General features: G+C 55.2%; 2 protein-coding genes across 3 annotated transcripts; one reads left to right on the forward strand and one right to left on the reverse strand.

The window, feature by feature from the left end:
* The first annotated feature begins 895 nt into the window (after nucleotides 1-895).
* Fgf22 (fibroblast growth factor 22) lies at nucleotides 896-3,788 on the forward strand. Of its 2 annotated transcripts, none has more exons than XM_021175041.3 (3): nucleotides 896-1,082; nucleotides 2,327-2,430; nucleotides 2,511-3,788. In XM_021175041.3, exons 1-3 carry the CDS (start codon nucleotides 896-898, stop codon nucleotides 2,706-2,708), a joined length of 489 nt encoding a protein of 162 aa, XP_021030700.1. In that variant the 3' UTR covers nucleotides 2,709-3,788. The 2 variants fall into 2 exon arrangements, with proteins under 2 accessions (XP_021030700.1, XP_021030701.1); XM_021175042.3 differs by having other exon boundaries at nucleotides 2,534-3,788.
* Nucleotides 3,789-4,276: 488 nt separating this feature from the next.
* On the reverse strand, nucleotides 4,277-12,646 carry Rnf126 (ring finger protein 126). The gene is made up of 9 exons (XM_021175039.2): nucleotides 12,472-12,646; nucleotides 8,368-8,426; nucleotides 8,202-8,265; nucleotides 7,805-8,049; nucleotides 7,275-7,343; nucleotides 7,140-7,209; nucleotides 6,702-6,795; nucleotides 6,504-6,619; nucleotides 4,277-4,969 (listed from the first exon to the last, which is right to left on the reverse strand). Exons 1-9 carry the CDS (start codon nucleotides 12,544-12,546, stop codon nucleotides 4,820-4,822), a joined length of 942 nt encoding a protein of 313 aa, XP_021030698.1. The 5' UTR covers nucleotides 12,547-12,646; the 3' UTR covers nucleotides 4,277-4,819.
* Nucleotides 12,647-15,839: the final 3,193 nt, after the last annotated feature.

Consider the following 15,839-nt stretch of genomic DNA (forward strand, 5'->3'; position numbering starts at 1 on the left):
CACCTGGCTGGGTACTAACATTTATATACCCTCTGACAGGTTCCCAACATTCCAAATGGCATTCAATCTCAGAAACTACCTGCAGCTGGCAAAACCACACCTCTGCTAGAGCACGAGGCAAATCATAGTCAGCTGCTGTGGACAGTCCGAAGCAGCCCCACACCCCACACCTGGGATTAAAACAAAAACACATTCTTGTAATATTTCTGTGTTTTTAAAAGAAACCAAGTGGGGCAGTGGTGGCGCATGCTTTTAGTCCCAGCACTTGGATGGCAGAGGCAGGCAGATTTCTGAGTTTGAGGCTACCCTGGTCTAGAGTGAGTTCCAGGACAGCCAGGGCTACACAGAGAGACCCTGTCTCAAAAAACCAAAAAACCCAAAAACCCCACAAATTTCCAAAATTGTCACTACAATTGACACCTTTTGAAATTGAGCATACCTCATTGCCACCTGTCTCTATCTCTGTCTCTCACTGTCTCTGTCTGTACATCTCTGTCTCCTATCTTTGTCTTTTGTCTGTTTCTTTGTTTCCCCTTCCTTCTGTCTCTCTGGTTTCAGTCTATCTCTGGTCTGGTTTTCCTTCACCTCTGTTCCTTCTCTGTTTACTCTGTCTTCTGTTTCTGGTATCTCTCTGGTCTCTCCATCTCTGGGCTCTTTGTCTCCAATCTCTGTTCCTCTGTAATCTCGCTGTTCAGTCTCTAGTCTGTATCTCTCTCCAGCCCTGCACCTGTATCCGCCCCCCTTGGTGACAACCAGACTAGGGACAAACAGGAGCCCACAGAACCTGCAATTGGAGTCGAGGCCCCGCCCCCACGCGCCCATTGGACGGCAGCAGCCCTAGCCCCGCCCCCGACCGTGCAGCTGGAACACCGCGCGCTGTCCGGCACAGGTCGGGATGCGCAGCCGCCTCTGGCTGGGCCTAGCCTGGCTGCTGCTGGCGCGGGCACCGGGCGCTCCGGGAGGGTACCCGCATCTGGAGGGCGACGTGCGCTGGCGCCGCCTCTTCTCCTCCACTCACTTTTTCCTGCGTGTGGACCTTGGTGGTCGGGTGCAGGGGACGCGTTGGCGGCACGGCCAGGACAGTGAGTGCTGGGGCAGCAGGAGATGGGCACGCATCCCATGGGCTCCTAAGCAGAGCAGGAGTTGCTGGGTGGGGTCAGTGGCCTACTTACAAGGCAAACTGATGAAGGGAGATTGCTTCTCCTGGGATTGTGACCTGCCTGAATTGGGGTTCCCTCTGTTCCCAGACATCCCTATTTGGCATATGAGGTAAGATGGAATGCCCTGATCTCAAGGTCCTGCTAAGAGACCAGAAAGGGAGTGAGTCTTGCTTTGCATACAGAAGGCCTTCCATAAATGCCTATGGCATGTATGTGGCAAAAAGCGAGGCCACTGTGAGGTGGAAGCTGGGGGTGATGGGGAGGCCACAGCCAGCTTCTCTGGTGCTAAACACTGGCAGAGTTACTGGGAGGGTTTGAGCTCAGCCCTGAGCAGGTGACAGGGCACTGCCCATCCCAGTGGCTTTCATCTGGGTTCCAAGGCCCTCATTAGGCCACAGAGGACAAGGGCTATGACAGGGGACTGGCTGGGCAGGTCCATCCATGGTAGCACAGCCAGGCGGGGTGGCCCCAGGCTGAGGAAGAGGCCCAGCTGAGTGACCTGGCCCTTCGGTATGTCTGAGATTTAGATCCCACCTGGATAGAGACAGGGGTGACAGATGAAAGACTCTGTGGGGATGGGGCTCTTCCCTCCTTAACTTGCATTGTGAACCAAGATGGCAGGTGCAGACGGTCCCCCCCTGGGGTGAAGCAAATGTACTTCTTTCAGAGCAGGAAGGGATGGTGGAAGAATGGTGTGGCTGATGTCCCCAGCATGAGGCCTCAAGTTTCCAAAGACAGTCTGGGTCCAGAGGCCTGTGGTGGGATTCAAGCCTTCCCTGAACCCCCTTCCTAGAGGAAAGCTCAGACTCCGAGCCAGCTAGGGCTTGCCAGGGATGGTCACAGGGGGTTGAGCAGACAGATGAAGTCCAAAGCTGGCTCTTCCAATCCCGGGCCTCAGTTTCCCTTCTGGAAGTAGGTACAGTTGGCACCCCATCCCCTGGGTTATGTAGGCTCCATGAAACAGGGCATACAGCCGGTGCCCAAGCAGAAACAGAGGGCATACAGCCGGTACTTAAGCATGGCCTGGCGCTTCAGTCTTTTCTGGCCAGCCTGCGCTCCTTAGTCTCCAGGGTCCATGCCAGCTGGGGTTGGAGACACAGTGGTGATGGGAGCTGAAGAGCCCACGTGTGGCTGCTGCCTGACCATCTACTCCTGTCTCCACTCAGGTATAGTGGAGATCCGTTCTGTCCGTGTGGGCACTGTGGTGATCAAAGCTGTGTACTCAGGCTTCTATGTGGCCATGAATCGCAGGGGCCGCCTCTATGGGTCGGTGAGTGACTGGCGGTGGGCAGCTACTGGGTGGTAATGGTTAATGGTGCAGACAGCCAGTCTCACGCACCCGCCCTGCAGCGGGTCTACTCTGTGGACTGTAGGTTCCGGGAGCGCATCGAGGAGAACGGCTACAACACATACGCCTCTCGACGTTGGAGGCACCGCGGCCGACCCATGTTCCTGGCACTTGACAGCCAAGGCATTCCCAGGCAAGGCAGACGGACGCGACGACACCAACTGTCCACACACTTCCTGCCAGTCCTGGTCTCGTCTTGAAGGGCCTGCCGATGGTTCAGGAGGCATGGGCGGCACACAGGGCCTGGAAGATGCGGAGCTGAGCAACCAAGGGCCAGGCCAGAGACCCTGGGCCAACACGCGTCTTTATGTCACAAGCCGGGTGCCCACTGGCTGCCAGGCATGGAGACATGGCAGGGTCCCTGCAAGTGAAGCCAGCGCTCAGGGGGATACACAGAACTGGCAGTTTCCATCCATCTAGTTTGGAGGTGAGAAGACTGGGCACAGCACGGAGAGGCTTGGAGGTGGGGACACACACCAGGTGGATGAGGAAAGCAGACAGGGAGGACCGGGGAGGGTGGACATGTTGCGGAGGGCAGGGCCCAGGTCAGCGGGAACATAGACATGTTCGCCCACGTGGCCAAAGTTTGGGGCTGGAGTTAAGAGCACTTCTTGTTCTTCCAAGGGGCCTGAGTTCTCCCACATCAGGATGCTCACAACCATCCATATCTCCCACCCCAGAGGATCTGACTCCCTTTTCTGTTCTCTGCAGGCACTTGCACTCATGTGCACATACCCTGCACATATACACATATAAAAAAAAAAAGGTTTTCTTGAGACAAGGTCTGTACATAACCCTGCTGACCTGGAATTCACTAAGTAGACTATGCTGGCCTGGAACTTAGAGATCTGCCTGTCTCTGCTTCCTGAGTATTAGGATTAAAGATATGCACCACCATGCCAGGCTGACGTGGGGCCTCTGAACACTATGTGTTCAATGCCTGAGTTCCCTGGAGTCACTGGAAGGGACAGCCTGAGGAGGCTAGTGTCAGGTGGCCATCAACAATAAATGTTTTGAGCCTGGGTGTGCATGGTTGCTTGTTGGAGGCAGGACACACACACTGTGCTGAGAGCTTTCAGAATGGATGCTCTGGTCCTTGCCAGGGAAGGCCAAGGCTATCACTCCAGCATCTCCAGGGAACGGCAGTCTGCACAGCATCTGTGGGTGGCATCCTTCCTGCTACAGACTTTCAGGGTGGGATGTGGCTGGCAGCCTTTGTCATTTAAGCACCACTGACCTGCGGAAGCCAAGACTTACACCCCAGACAATGACAGGGTAGGAGGCAGCGATCCCAGCACGGGGCTGAGGTAAGATGATCCTCTAGGTTCTTCATGTCCTAAACTTGAGGACAGGATGGGCAGGTCATAGCATTGCTGAAAGCAGTGACTACTTTAGGCCGTAGAGGTGTTTTGGGTCTTCTCCATTAAGCTTGGGAGCAGGAGGGCTAGGGACTTGCTCAGCCATGGTAATCCTGGCGTGGTATATGTAGGCCTCCTGTCATACATGCTGCCAAGTCCATCACTCGAACCAAAGACAAGTGTGTGGGATGAGACTACAGGCCCACTGCCTGGTCACCCGCTGCAGGGCTGCACCAGGCAACTTCCCACCCCAGCAGCTCTGGATGAAGTCTTCCGGTCTTGCCTCCTACCAACCACTGCCGAGGGCTGGGTTCCATCAAGCCTTTGCCAGAAGCTCCAACCCACCCTGTGCACTGCCCCACCATGCAGTCATGGACACCCTGGCTGAAGGAAGACGCCAAGCCATGGGCTCTGCTTTTTTGAGTAGGTGTATTTTAAATAGCTTTCCAGATAACACACATTTCCCTTAAAAAAAAAAAAATTGTCTGCTGGAGCAGTTTGTTCCTGGGTCTGCTGGTCACCCTTGTGGTCCCGAGGCCGGCGCTGGTTGGGTGCTGGGCCTGGCCTCCCAGGGCGTGTGGCGGGCTGGGCCTGGCGACAGTTCTGCTGACTCTCCACAGACCATGCATGGCCGCACGTGGCTCAAACGTCCATTTATTTCAAAGCAGTAATAATTTAAAATCATAAAAACCCTTCTGCCGTTGAACATTTGGAGGGTGAGGTTAAGACGGACTGAAGGTGCCTGCTGGGGACATGGGACCCACGTGCACACCTCCAAACAGGAGTGGCCATGGCCAAGTCCGAGCCTGCCCGCAGCCTGGGGCCCGCCAGGTACTGCCGGCCGCCACGGGCAGCACCTCTAGTCCACAGCCATGGCAGGCGGGCGGGCGGTGCTGGGGCACCTGGGGTGGGTGGGATGACCAAACCCCGGGGAGGGGATGGCCAGGTGGGACTCAGGAGTTGCTTGTGGCGTTCTCATTGCTGGGCGAGCTGGAGGAGGATGAGGACGAGGACGAGGAGAAACCTACACCGGTCAAGCCCGGGGGATTGGTGGCTGTGTTCTGTCCAGTGAGGCTCTTACGGCAGACCGGGCAGCTGTCATGCTGGAGAGGAGAGAGGAGTTAGGGGGGGGCAGAGAGGAGGGCCAAGGATACAATTAGGTTTGGAGTCAGGGTAATGGTTCAAGCAAGCAAGGGTCAGCAGGGCCTAGGCTAAAATCAAGGTAACCGGCGGTCTGGCTCAGCCATGATTGTGATTTCTTAGAGTGAGTTGGGGCAGTCTGGGTCTGGGTTGAGGATCCAAGTAAGATGGCTCTATGGCCACAGCTCAAGGTGCAGACAGGCACATCAGTAAGGGCAAGGTCAGAGAAAAGCCAGGGCTACAGTGAAGGAGGTCAGCCTTAGGGTTCAGGTGTATGTCAGAGGCCATAGCTGGAGACAGGCATGGTAAAGGTAGGCTCAGAGCTAAGGGGAAGAACGGTCCAGTCAAAAGAGCTGTGGCTAGTGTTAGGTTTTCAGTTAAGAGTTTCTGATTGCTGGGCAGTGGTGGTGCACGCCTTTAGTCCCAGCACTTGGGAGGCAGAGGCAGGCAGATTTCTGAATTCCAGGCCAGCCTGGTCTACAGAGTGAGTTCCAGGACAGCCAGGGCTACACAGAGAAACCCTGTCTCAAAAACAAAAAAAAAAAAAAAGAAAAAAAGAAAAGAAAGAGTTTCCGATTGTTTTAGAAGGGGGAACAACAAGCAGAGGTCCTAAATTCAATTCCCAACAACCACATATAAGCTCACAACCATCTGTACAGCTACAGTGTACCCATATACATAAAACAAATAAATCTTTAAGAAAAAAAAAAAGAGGGAGGGAGGACAAAATACCCATGGAAGGAGCTACAGAGACAAAGCTCGGAGCAAAGTCTGAAGGAATGACCATCCAGAGACTGCCCCACCTGGGGATCCATCCCATAAACCACCAACCCCAGACACTATTGCAGATGCCAGCAAGAGCTTGCTGACAGGAGCCTGATATAGCTGTCTCCTGAGAGGCTCTGCCAGTGCCTGGCAAATACAGAAGTGGATGCCCACAGTTATCCACTGGACAGAGCACAGGGTCCCCAATGAAGGAGCTAGAGAAAGGACCCAAGGGGCTGAAGGGGTTTGCAGCCCATAGGAGGACAATATGCACTCACTAACCAGTATCCCCAGAGCTCCCTGAGACTAAACCATCAAAGAAAACACACGGTGGGACTCATGGCTCTAGCTGCATATGTAGCAGAGGATGGCCTAGTTGGTCATCAGTGGGAGGAGAAACCCTTAGTCCTGTGAAGGTTCTATGCCCTTAGTATAGAGGAATGCCAGGGCCAGGAAGTGGGAGTGGGAGGGTGGAGGACCAGGGGGAGAGAGGAGGAGATAGGGGATTTTTGGAGGGGAAACTAGGAAAGGGGATAACATTTGAAATGTAAATAAAGAAAATATCTAATTTTAAAAAAGTTTCTGACTGGTAGTCAGGCTGGCTAGGTTAAGGTGGGAGTTGTGTCTGTCAGGCTTAGGGTCAGAGGTAGCTTGGCATGCAAGCAGGAGGACATCTGGGCCTGCGCTGGACAGGCCCATGTGTGCAGGCTGCCTCAGCTGTAGGGCAGTCACCTGCTCCAGCCAGGGCACGATGCAACTGTCGTGGAACAGGTGGTTGCAGGGCAACTGCCGCACACTCTCACCCAGTGCGTAGTCTTCTTTACACACTGGGCACTCGAGCCCTGAGCCTGCAGAGGAAGCAAGTCCGTGAGAGGCATGCCAACATGGGGAGGTCCCCGGGGACTCTGTCCACCAACCCAGTGAGCATACCCACGTGCTCCTCTGTGACTGGGACCGTGGGGAGAGCCTGAATCTTCTCCTTGTCTGCAGGTGGGGGGCCGGTGTTCTCAAACTGATTGAGGAGCTGAAAGACAAGAAGGAAGAAGGACCTGAGGTGGAGAGGGCATGGTGCTCAGTGGGGTGGGGTGGGGAATCTCCACCTGCCCAGCTCTGCAGAGTTGCAAATCAGCAAGACCAGGCCCATTAAACCTCAGGGGTGTCCCGGGTGTGCAGCTCTGGTACAGGCCACTGTGCACCCTAGGACAGCAGGCATTCTTTAGGAGGTGAGGGGAAGGAGGGATTGGCCAGAGCTGTGTGACACCAGAGAATGAGAGAGCTGCAGAGGCCTTTGGTGCTACAGAGTAGCACCCCATCTGCTTTACTAGGCCAGCCTCTCGGCCCCCCACAGACGCTGAGCGGCCGCTGTACCTGCGTGATGATGGTGTCCAGGCCGTTGGCCCCCCAGGCGTAGTCCATTGGGTTCGAGTGCAGGACGCCCCTGGGGGGAGAGGCCGGGTCAGGGGGCGCAGGGTAGGAGGGGCCGGGCACCCGCCCCCCACTCACCAGGGACCAAGGCCCAGGCTGGGCACAGCGGCCGGAGAGATGATGCCATTCACGAGCTGCTGGATGATCCTGTGGAAGAGACAGTGTCACAGGGCCTGCAGCCCACCTCACAGGATAGGCTTGCTCTGCAGCCCACACTGGCCTCCAACACAGTAACCAGACCAAGCTGGCCTTCCACTGGCAGTGATTGTTCTGTTTCCACCACCCACGTGCTCTTCTACCAATGGTGAGGAAGCCATTGGGTACAACTATTTCACAGGGATTCCTGGTAGGCAGAGGCCATGGGGCATACATGACCCAAGGGTGTGGAGCCTAGGCTATCCCACTTCCATTTGGAATTGGGAGTGCTACACTCAGTTCTGTGGGTGACCCAGGCTCCCTGGGAGAGAAGTGGCTGGATGGCTCCATGGGCAGCCATGTGAGGCTCTTAAGGGAGCACGAAGATTCAGGATCAGTGGAGTGTGCTTGCCTCCCATGTCTGTGTGTCCCAGTGGTAGCGAAGCCCTCACCAGCTACTGCAGACCACTCACCCTTCCAGCGTAGGGACACCTTCATGCCGGCCAGTGGCCCGACGGGCAGTGAGGCGGGCACGGGGCTGCCGGGCCCCATACCGATGCCGAGACTGGTGCTCTCTTTCCCGTCGGTTCTCAGGGTCCCTGCCATCATCGGCCTGGGCTCCAGGAGGGAACGTGGGAATCTCAAAGCTATCGTCAAAGATGCCAAAGGCAAACTGGCTGTATCCCTGTGGCAGCGTGAACAGGTGCTGGTCCACATTCTGTAGAGAGGATGCAGTGAGCCTGCCGCTCCCACAGACAGCAGAGGCAGAGTCCTTAACCACCCCACAGACAGGAGACAACAGTGGGACCAGTAAGAAACCACCAACCTGCAGGCCAGGAAGGCAGGCCTGGGCCAGAGACCCTGACTCACCTCAAATGGCTGCCGGTTCTGGTCAGTGGGGGCTGTGGAGGGGGCTGAGCCATTCTCTGTGTTCCTGCAGAGGAAGAAAGAGCCTGTCAGCTGCTGCTGAAGCCCCTATTGGGTCCTCAGGAAAGGAAATGCCAAGGTCCCCCCAGCCTCCAGCCCCAGGCACTACCTGGTCTCTTCTGGAAGCTCCTCAATGAAGCCAGACTCGCACCTTGGGCAGATGTAATCCTGTGGGAACGGCAGGGTCAGTCTGGCCACCCATTCCAAGTCACATGTGGCAGTTCTGTGTAGTCAGGGTCTAAAGCACTCAGGGCAGCAAGGACAGTAATGGCCTCCTCCCATAGCCTAGGTTATTCCAGTGACTTCCCAATACTGGCTTAGACAAGACCTAGTATGCACCCCACAATGACAGGACCTGCAGTCCCTTCTTCAGACACACAATGGTAGGATGTGGACAGCTAGGGACCCATGTAGGGACAGCAAGAGGAAAAGCCTAAAAACCAGGCACTGCCTTCCTGAGACCAATCACCTGCCACATTTGTACTTCTGGGCTGAGTCACATCTGGGGACACCACCACACACAGGAAGTCCCAACAAGAGCAGAGCATGCTTCCCACAAGGCCACAGCTGTCAAGTGTCAAGGCACTGGTACAGGCAAGCAGCCATTACCATAGGTCTCATATTGACACAATGGATCCTAAACCAAGAGTGGCCACGGGCCTGACCACTGAGCCTCACACAGCCCAGGCCACGCTGTCCTGCTCCCACCAAAGGCAGCTTGTAAGTGTTGGACAAGAGTAGAACAGGCAGGGAGGGTAGCCCACTCGGCACTCTGACACGTGAGGCCTGCTCAGCACCCCTGCAAACACATCCCCACAACTGACCTGCCATGAACACGTGAAGGGGCACGCCATTAGTCACCAGGGCAACTCCAGAGTGACTGAGATGACCTGAGACAGCAAGCAGGCCCAGGGCAGGCCTCATGACAACTGGGTGGTCCCACTATAGATGGGGCTGACGTCAGACCAGTGCCACCCTCCCTGGCACAGTAAAAATCAGCATACACATGGTTAGGCATCTCTGTTCAACCCCCACATCTAGCCACCCTTCACTGGCTGCAGCCCAGGGACATGGTTGGGGTCAGCTTGCATCCATTGCCAAATGTCTCTCAGGTCGCTACTTGCTTTCACCCCTTACAGCAGCTAATGCCAAGGGTCACCATGCCCTGCCTGACCCTGGTTACTCTGCTCCTGAGAGCAGCTGTCTCCATGGTCCCAGTGACATCCTGCCCAGACAAGACCCCCACTCCCAGCCCCTACAGTCTCAGACCTGACTGTAGGATATCACAGGACATAGGGTGCCCTACACTCAGATGACCTTTGTAACACATACTGAAGGACTGTTCTGGGTGCTTACAGGACGGGTGGGGGGCCGAAGCGGGCTGGAGCGGACCCGTGGCCACAGCGTGGCTGTCTGCAGGCCTCTGTTCTGCCCCTACTCTGTACAGGATCAGCAGCTTCTGGAACTGATGGGCTGTGAGGCACAGGGAGCCAAAGACCCAGCTCCCTGCCCAAGGCTCCTAGTGTAAAATCGTCATCCTTGGTCATGTTTGTGTGACAGATCTCCTCCAGAAGCCAGCCACTACCCATCTCACCAGTCTATGCATCACTTTGCGCGGCACATGGCCTTGCCCTCTGAACACCTCCACTATGCCCGGGACCCTGTCTGTAGGAGTGTCTCTGCCCAGGACCCAGGCCAGGTCCTCTCATGCTTGATCCCATGCCAGGCACTGTGCTCACACAAGCAGCAGGCATCGGCTTCCCTTATCTGCTTCCCTGGACCCATGAGCAGGTAAAACAAGGAGGCAGGCTGCAGGTGCCTGCCCGTGGACAGCCCGAGTCCACACCTGTACATCACATGGCCTCCACCAACACACCCAGCAGACGATCAAGTCTAGGCTCGCATTGCCCACACCTCTAGCCGACTCATCTGCTTCCTGCTGACACGTTCCCAGACAAGCCATTTTCCCAACACCCTGAAGCTCTGCCACTGCTGCAGCCACATCCGCACAGGCACAAGCTACCTATTAGAACAGCTGTTCTCAACCTGTGGACCACAACCTCTCTGGGGTTGAAGGATTTTTTTCACAGGGGTTCTGTATCAGATAATCTGCCAGTAAGATATATTTACATTACAATTTATAACAGTAGCATAATTATAGACACGACGTAGCAACAACATAATTGTATAGTTGGGGTCACCACATGAGGAACTGTATGTATTAAAGTGTCCCAGCACTAGGAAAGTTGTGAGCCACTGCATTAGAACTCTGCTCACTTGTCTGGGGAGAGCAGCATAATGGGCAGCTGATGCACCAAGATTGTGCTCGGGCTACAGCTGACAATCAACCCTGTGCTGATACCCATCTGACCCTAGAGCAGAGCAGCAAGAGCACAGGGCCTGCGAAGATGCCACCACTGGAACTGGGTGTCTCTGGCAGTGAACTCAGGTGTCTGAGAGACAGCTGAAACTAATACCGCATAGGACGGCCTATTCTGGAGTGTGGGCCATGGCAAGTCTCACTGAACCCACAGACCTGCCCCTGCTCCCTGTCCCACACTAGCTGCTCATACAAAAACCACCCATGCTGGTCAGGTGGTGGCGGAACACACCTTTAATCTCAGTACTTGAGAGGCAGAGGCAAGCAGATCTCTGTGAATTCAAGGCCAGCCTGGTCTACAGAGTGAGTCCCAGGACAGCCAGAGCTGTTATACAGAGAAACCCTGTCTGGAGAAAGAAAACAAATCATCCCCCATGCTCTGTTTAAACACTTGTCACTCCCTGACTGGCCGGCCTATAATAAACCCTGTAAGAACAAAGACCATGCTGGGTCATGGGGCTTACAGGTAGGTTCTTGCCAGGCACAGTGGCAGTTGAGAGGTCAGGGTCCTCCTTATTCAAGGGCACAGAGCCAGAACCTGGTGCTGCTCTGGTCCCAGGAAGGAAACCTGACAGCTAGGTGTACACCAGGGTCTGGCCATCTCCTCACAGAAAACAGTTCCCAGAGCTCACAATGGTGCCAAGGGGCAGCATAGCCCCCAGTCCAGGGGCGTCAAGGCAGATCTGGGGAGGCAAGGCTGAGGCACAGGAAACACAAGTAGAAATAACAATCAGATTCCTATGTTCCAGGTTCACCTGGCACCCCACATACCACTCTCTCCAAGCTGCCCCCCCTTCCTAGACAGGGTTCCTGTCTGTCCTGGAACTAACTGGTTGGCCTCAAACTCAGACATCGGCCTGCCTCGGCCTCCCAAGTACTGAAATAAAAGGTGTATGCCACCACCTGAATTCTTGGAGTTAATCACCCTGAAGAATGTCACGGTGTCACCATCCAGAGGGAGTGTGCAGAGACCAGAAGGAACTACAGCACCTCTTACCACCCACCCCGTCACCCTGACAGACTCTGGCTGATTACTCCACCACCTTCTCCGCAATGGTAAAGTGGCTTACACCAAACTAGCTACCACTTCTTCAAGGACCCACCCAGGCTTCCACCTCGAAGGGCAGGAGCAGGCTCCACGCTTGGCCTGGAAAGGCCACGGTAGGTTGCAAGTACTAAGCGATCACCTTTCCAGGAGTGAGCCTCAAACCTGGGTATGAAACAAGGGATGCCTGGAAGGTGGGAGGTTCTGTCCTGGGAGAGGAGGCCTGGGGATACCAGTCTAGTCAAAGTCACTCTCAAGAAACTTGCAGGATCCCTGGCATGCACCTGGCCAAAACCACCTTGAACCAGAAAAGATGCAGGACACCCAAGCAGGGTCCTCGGGATACATATGTCCAAAGCTACGAGGAAGAAGCAGGAGGCCAGGGGACAACCAGGGGGGACCGGGAGATGCAACTGGTCAAAGCCACACTGAAGCCTTAGCACAAGGCCTGTAACAGGCAAGGAGTCGCAGGTACGACCTTCCCAGACCCTCCAGCTCCGCCGTCGGATTCGCAGCTCCTCTGGGCGCAGCAGCGAGGCCCGGGGCGGCGCTCGAGGCCGCGCCGCGCGCCCCCGCGTCCTGGCCACGCGCTCGGCGGCCGTCCCCAGCGCGGAGCTCAGCTTCCGAGCCCCACCGGGTCCGACCAAGCCTGCGTCCCTCGGGCGACCCCGCCGCCGCCCTAGGTTCTCGGACCTTCCCGCCACGCTGCTCGCACCCCGCCGGGTCTCGATTTCCCCTCTAGCCAGCTTCGCGCGCACAGCTCCACCGCCCTCCCGCCCAGGTCTCACCGGCAGGCGCGGCACGATCTCTACCGAGCAGCAGTGGCAGAAGTACCGTCCGGGCTGCGGTGACGCCTCGGCCATGGCCACCGCCGCCTCCGCGCCGCCCGCCCCCCGCGCGGCGCCTGCCGCCGGCCGTTTGCTGCTCCCTCGCCGGCCGACGCGCCCGCGCACGCTCACGCATGGCACGCACGGCACGCACGGCAGGCGTGGGGCTCGCGGAAGAACGCGGGCAACGCGCTGCGGGGGGTTGACTCGTGGAGAACGGTGGCCGCACTAGGACAAAGTAAGTATTTCCGGAAGCCAGAGACCGGGGGTCCAGTGTGTGGGGCGGAGCCTGGGGGCGAAGCGGCGGAGCCTAGTCTCCTTAGTAACCGGGACAGAGGAGAGGGTCAAGACTGCGGAGCATGTTGGGGGCGTGGCCTATCTGGTGTGGGCGGAGTCTAGAGGGCTTGGCACTTGGGGGTGGAAGGGCGGAGTCACGCTTGAAGAGTGCGGAAGTTCAGAGACAGCGCGAAGGCGGGTCGCCTTGGCGACGACTTTAGGAGGTGAAGTCAGACATGGAAGCAGAAGTCAGAGATGGGGGGCCAGCGAGCGGCGGGGCTACGTGGGGGAGAAGACTCTTCTTGGCTACCTGCGTGGGACGGGGCCTCGGGGAAGCCTCCGCGACCAAAGGGCGGGGCCTTCGTGGGGGCCCGGGATGTCTCTTTGGCAACCTGGGGTAGGTTATAACCTGTAGGTAAATGGAAAGCTTTAGGGTCCTCAGGCTGAGCCTGCGCAGGGCGGGGCCGGGTTTCCATGGTGACGAGGCAGCGACGGGACCAATCCTGAAATCCGCTTGGCGTGAGCCTGGAGGCGGAGCTCCAAGCTTGCGGGGCCGTCTCCTTGGCAACCAGGATGGGCAAGCCTGAAGGCGGGTGACTATCTCCAGAACGGGGATGTAGTCGACAGTGCTGAATTTCTCCGGCATACGGGATTGGATGTAGAGGCCTCGGAAAGCCAAGTACAGCCGCGAAGTTGGAGTCCTTGAGGGGCGGGACTTGGTTGCCTTGGCAATGGCTTAGGCTGTTAGGGCTATCCCTAAAAAAAAAAAAAAAAGTGAGGGGCGGGGCCTAAGAGACTCCTCCTCTTCTTCGAACCACCAAGCCCTCATTTCCCAGCTTCCTTCCCCTCATTTAGCCTTCCAGACAAGCTTGCCTGTGGATATTTGCTTGCACTGCACTGCCTGTGCCTCCAAGTGCTTGGTCCCCCAAACTCCGGAGTCTCAGCTGCAATGTTGCCTTTTCACGCGGTCTCTACAGCCCTCCCACATACACTTATGTGCACCTGATAAGCTGTAAAAACAGTGCCAGGCAGAAGGGAGTATCATGTCTGGACGATACACATCAGGCGTCCCACAAACACCCGAGATAAGGATGAAGAAGGGATGCATTCTCTGGTAGAAGGAGGATCCTCTAGCCCGCAGGCACCCCGTGTGACTCTTCAGGAGTGAATGAAGCCTGCGTCGTCTTCTAGGCTAGGCCCAGAATGTTCCTGAGGTTAGTTCCTGTATTTATTTACTTATTCGTTCAACATTCATCTAGCGTCTATGAAATGCACACAAACACTCCAGCACCATAAGGCAGCGGGGAGGCTTGGACTCTAAACTGACCTTGGATATCTCTGATGACCCAAGAATGACTTCCTGGGGGTGAGGAGGGTACATTGCAACCAGAGTTTTAAAGAAAGAATAGGAGTTACTCAGAGTTAGGATTCCTGCAAGAAGGGGCGGGATAGCCGGGCGTGGTGGCGCACGCCTTTAATCCCAGCAACTCGGGAGGCAGAGGCAGGCGGATTTCTGAGTTCGAGGCCAGCCTGGTCTACAAAGTGAGTGCCAGGACATCCAGGGCTACACAGAGAAACCCTGTCTCGAAAAACCAAAAAAAAAAAAAAAAAAAAAAAAAAGAAGGGGCGGGAAAGTCAACCTTCACACCTAGCCTTCTTTCTGTCCCTATTCCCACTCATTCCGGAATTGACCACCAGAGGGCACATGGCCCCCATCAATCGGAACTAGTTATCCCACTAGAGCCAAGTCTACTGTGGTGAGGCAGAGGCTTCAAAGCAGCCCCTCAGGCGTTTAAACACACCAATATTCAATGAAGAGACCTTCCTCTGAGAAGCTCAGGGTAGTTGATAACAGTTATTGGGCAAGTGGGCGTGGGTTGACTTCCCAATCAGGCCATTGCTGTGTCGTTGGGCAAATGGCTTAACCTCTCTCTGAACCATGGCAGAGCTTGCATCCTGGGAGCCTTCTCACACACACACACACACACACACACACACACACAGAGTCAGGGTCTAGCCTCAACACAGGATCGGAGTTCTCAACTGGAAGCAGGGATATCTGGAAGACCCATAATAAACTCACACAGTCAACTTTTTGGGTACAAACTGACAGGCAATTTTTTAAGGCTTAAAGTTCTCTCTCTCTCTCTCTCTCTCTCTCTCTCTCTCTCTCTCTCTCTCTTTCAGCTTGACTCGGTATGTACTCTTCAGGCTGCGGGTTGTTTCCCTTTCTCACACTTCCACACACACACTCTCCTCTGACTCTCTCCTCATGCTCTCTTTCCCACACACACCCCTCATATTCTCTCTCCTTTCACTCACCCTACACTCACCTCACACACACCTCACACGCCTCACGAGTACCTCATTCTCACCTTTCTCTGGCCCCAGTCTTTTATTGTTACTCCAAAAGCAGGTAGAAAAAGACATTGTATAATCATCACCAAGTCAAATTCAAAAGAATAACCACATCCCACAAAGAACCAGGAATTACACTTTTTCCCCAAAGTGTCAAGCTTCCCCTATTCCCAGGCCTGTGGCCAAAATAATAATAACTGCAAACTTATCACATTTAAACTTTAACTTTTGACTTATTATACTTCAGAGGTCAGAGCTCCGAGGTCAGCTGCATGTGCTTTCCTGTGACGCTCTAATGACAAATGACATGGGCAGAGCTGCCAGGCAGTGACCAGAAAGAGTCAGGTTAACCCTTAACTCAGCAATTCTGCTAGCTTTCTGCTTCTGCACATTGCACACAACGACTCTCCTAAGAATCCCAATGTTTTGACTTAGTTTTACTGGTATATAATTTTATGTATCCTATACTTGCTTATCCATACATATCCAAAGGAGACCAGGAACCTCTCTCAAATGTTGTGCAAAACTCATTTCATAACTTAAATAGTTTTTCCCTTTCTGATTTAAAGTATCCCGTGTTTGTGTTCCCTTATTCCATTTTTCCCTTATCCCATGACTTTGTCTCTCATATGAATGCCTTTTCATAACCCTAGTAAATTCCTTCATTTTCTGATAATGAACTCTGTATGTCTCTG

This window comes from Mus caroli, unplaced genomic scaffold (genome assembly GCF_978045245.1).
Source record: "Mus caroli unplaced genomic scaffold, Mus_caroli_1 scaffold_9, whole genome shotgun sequence".
NCBI classification, from domain to species: Eukaryota; Metazoa; Chordata; class Mammalia; order Rodentia; family Muridae; genus Mus; species Mus caroli.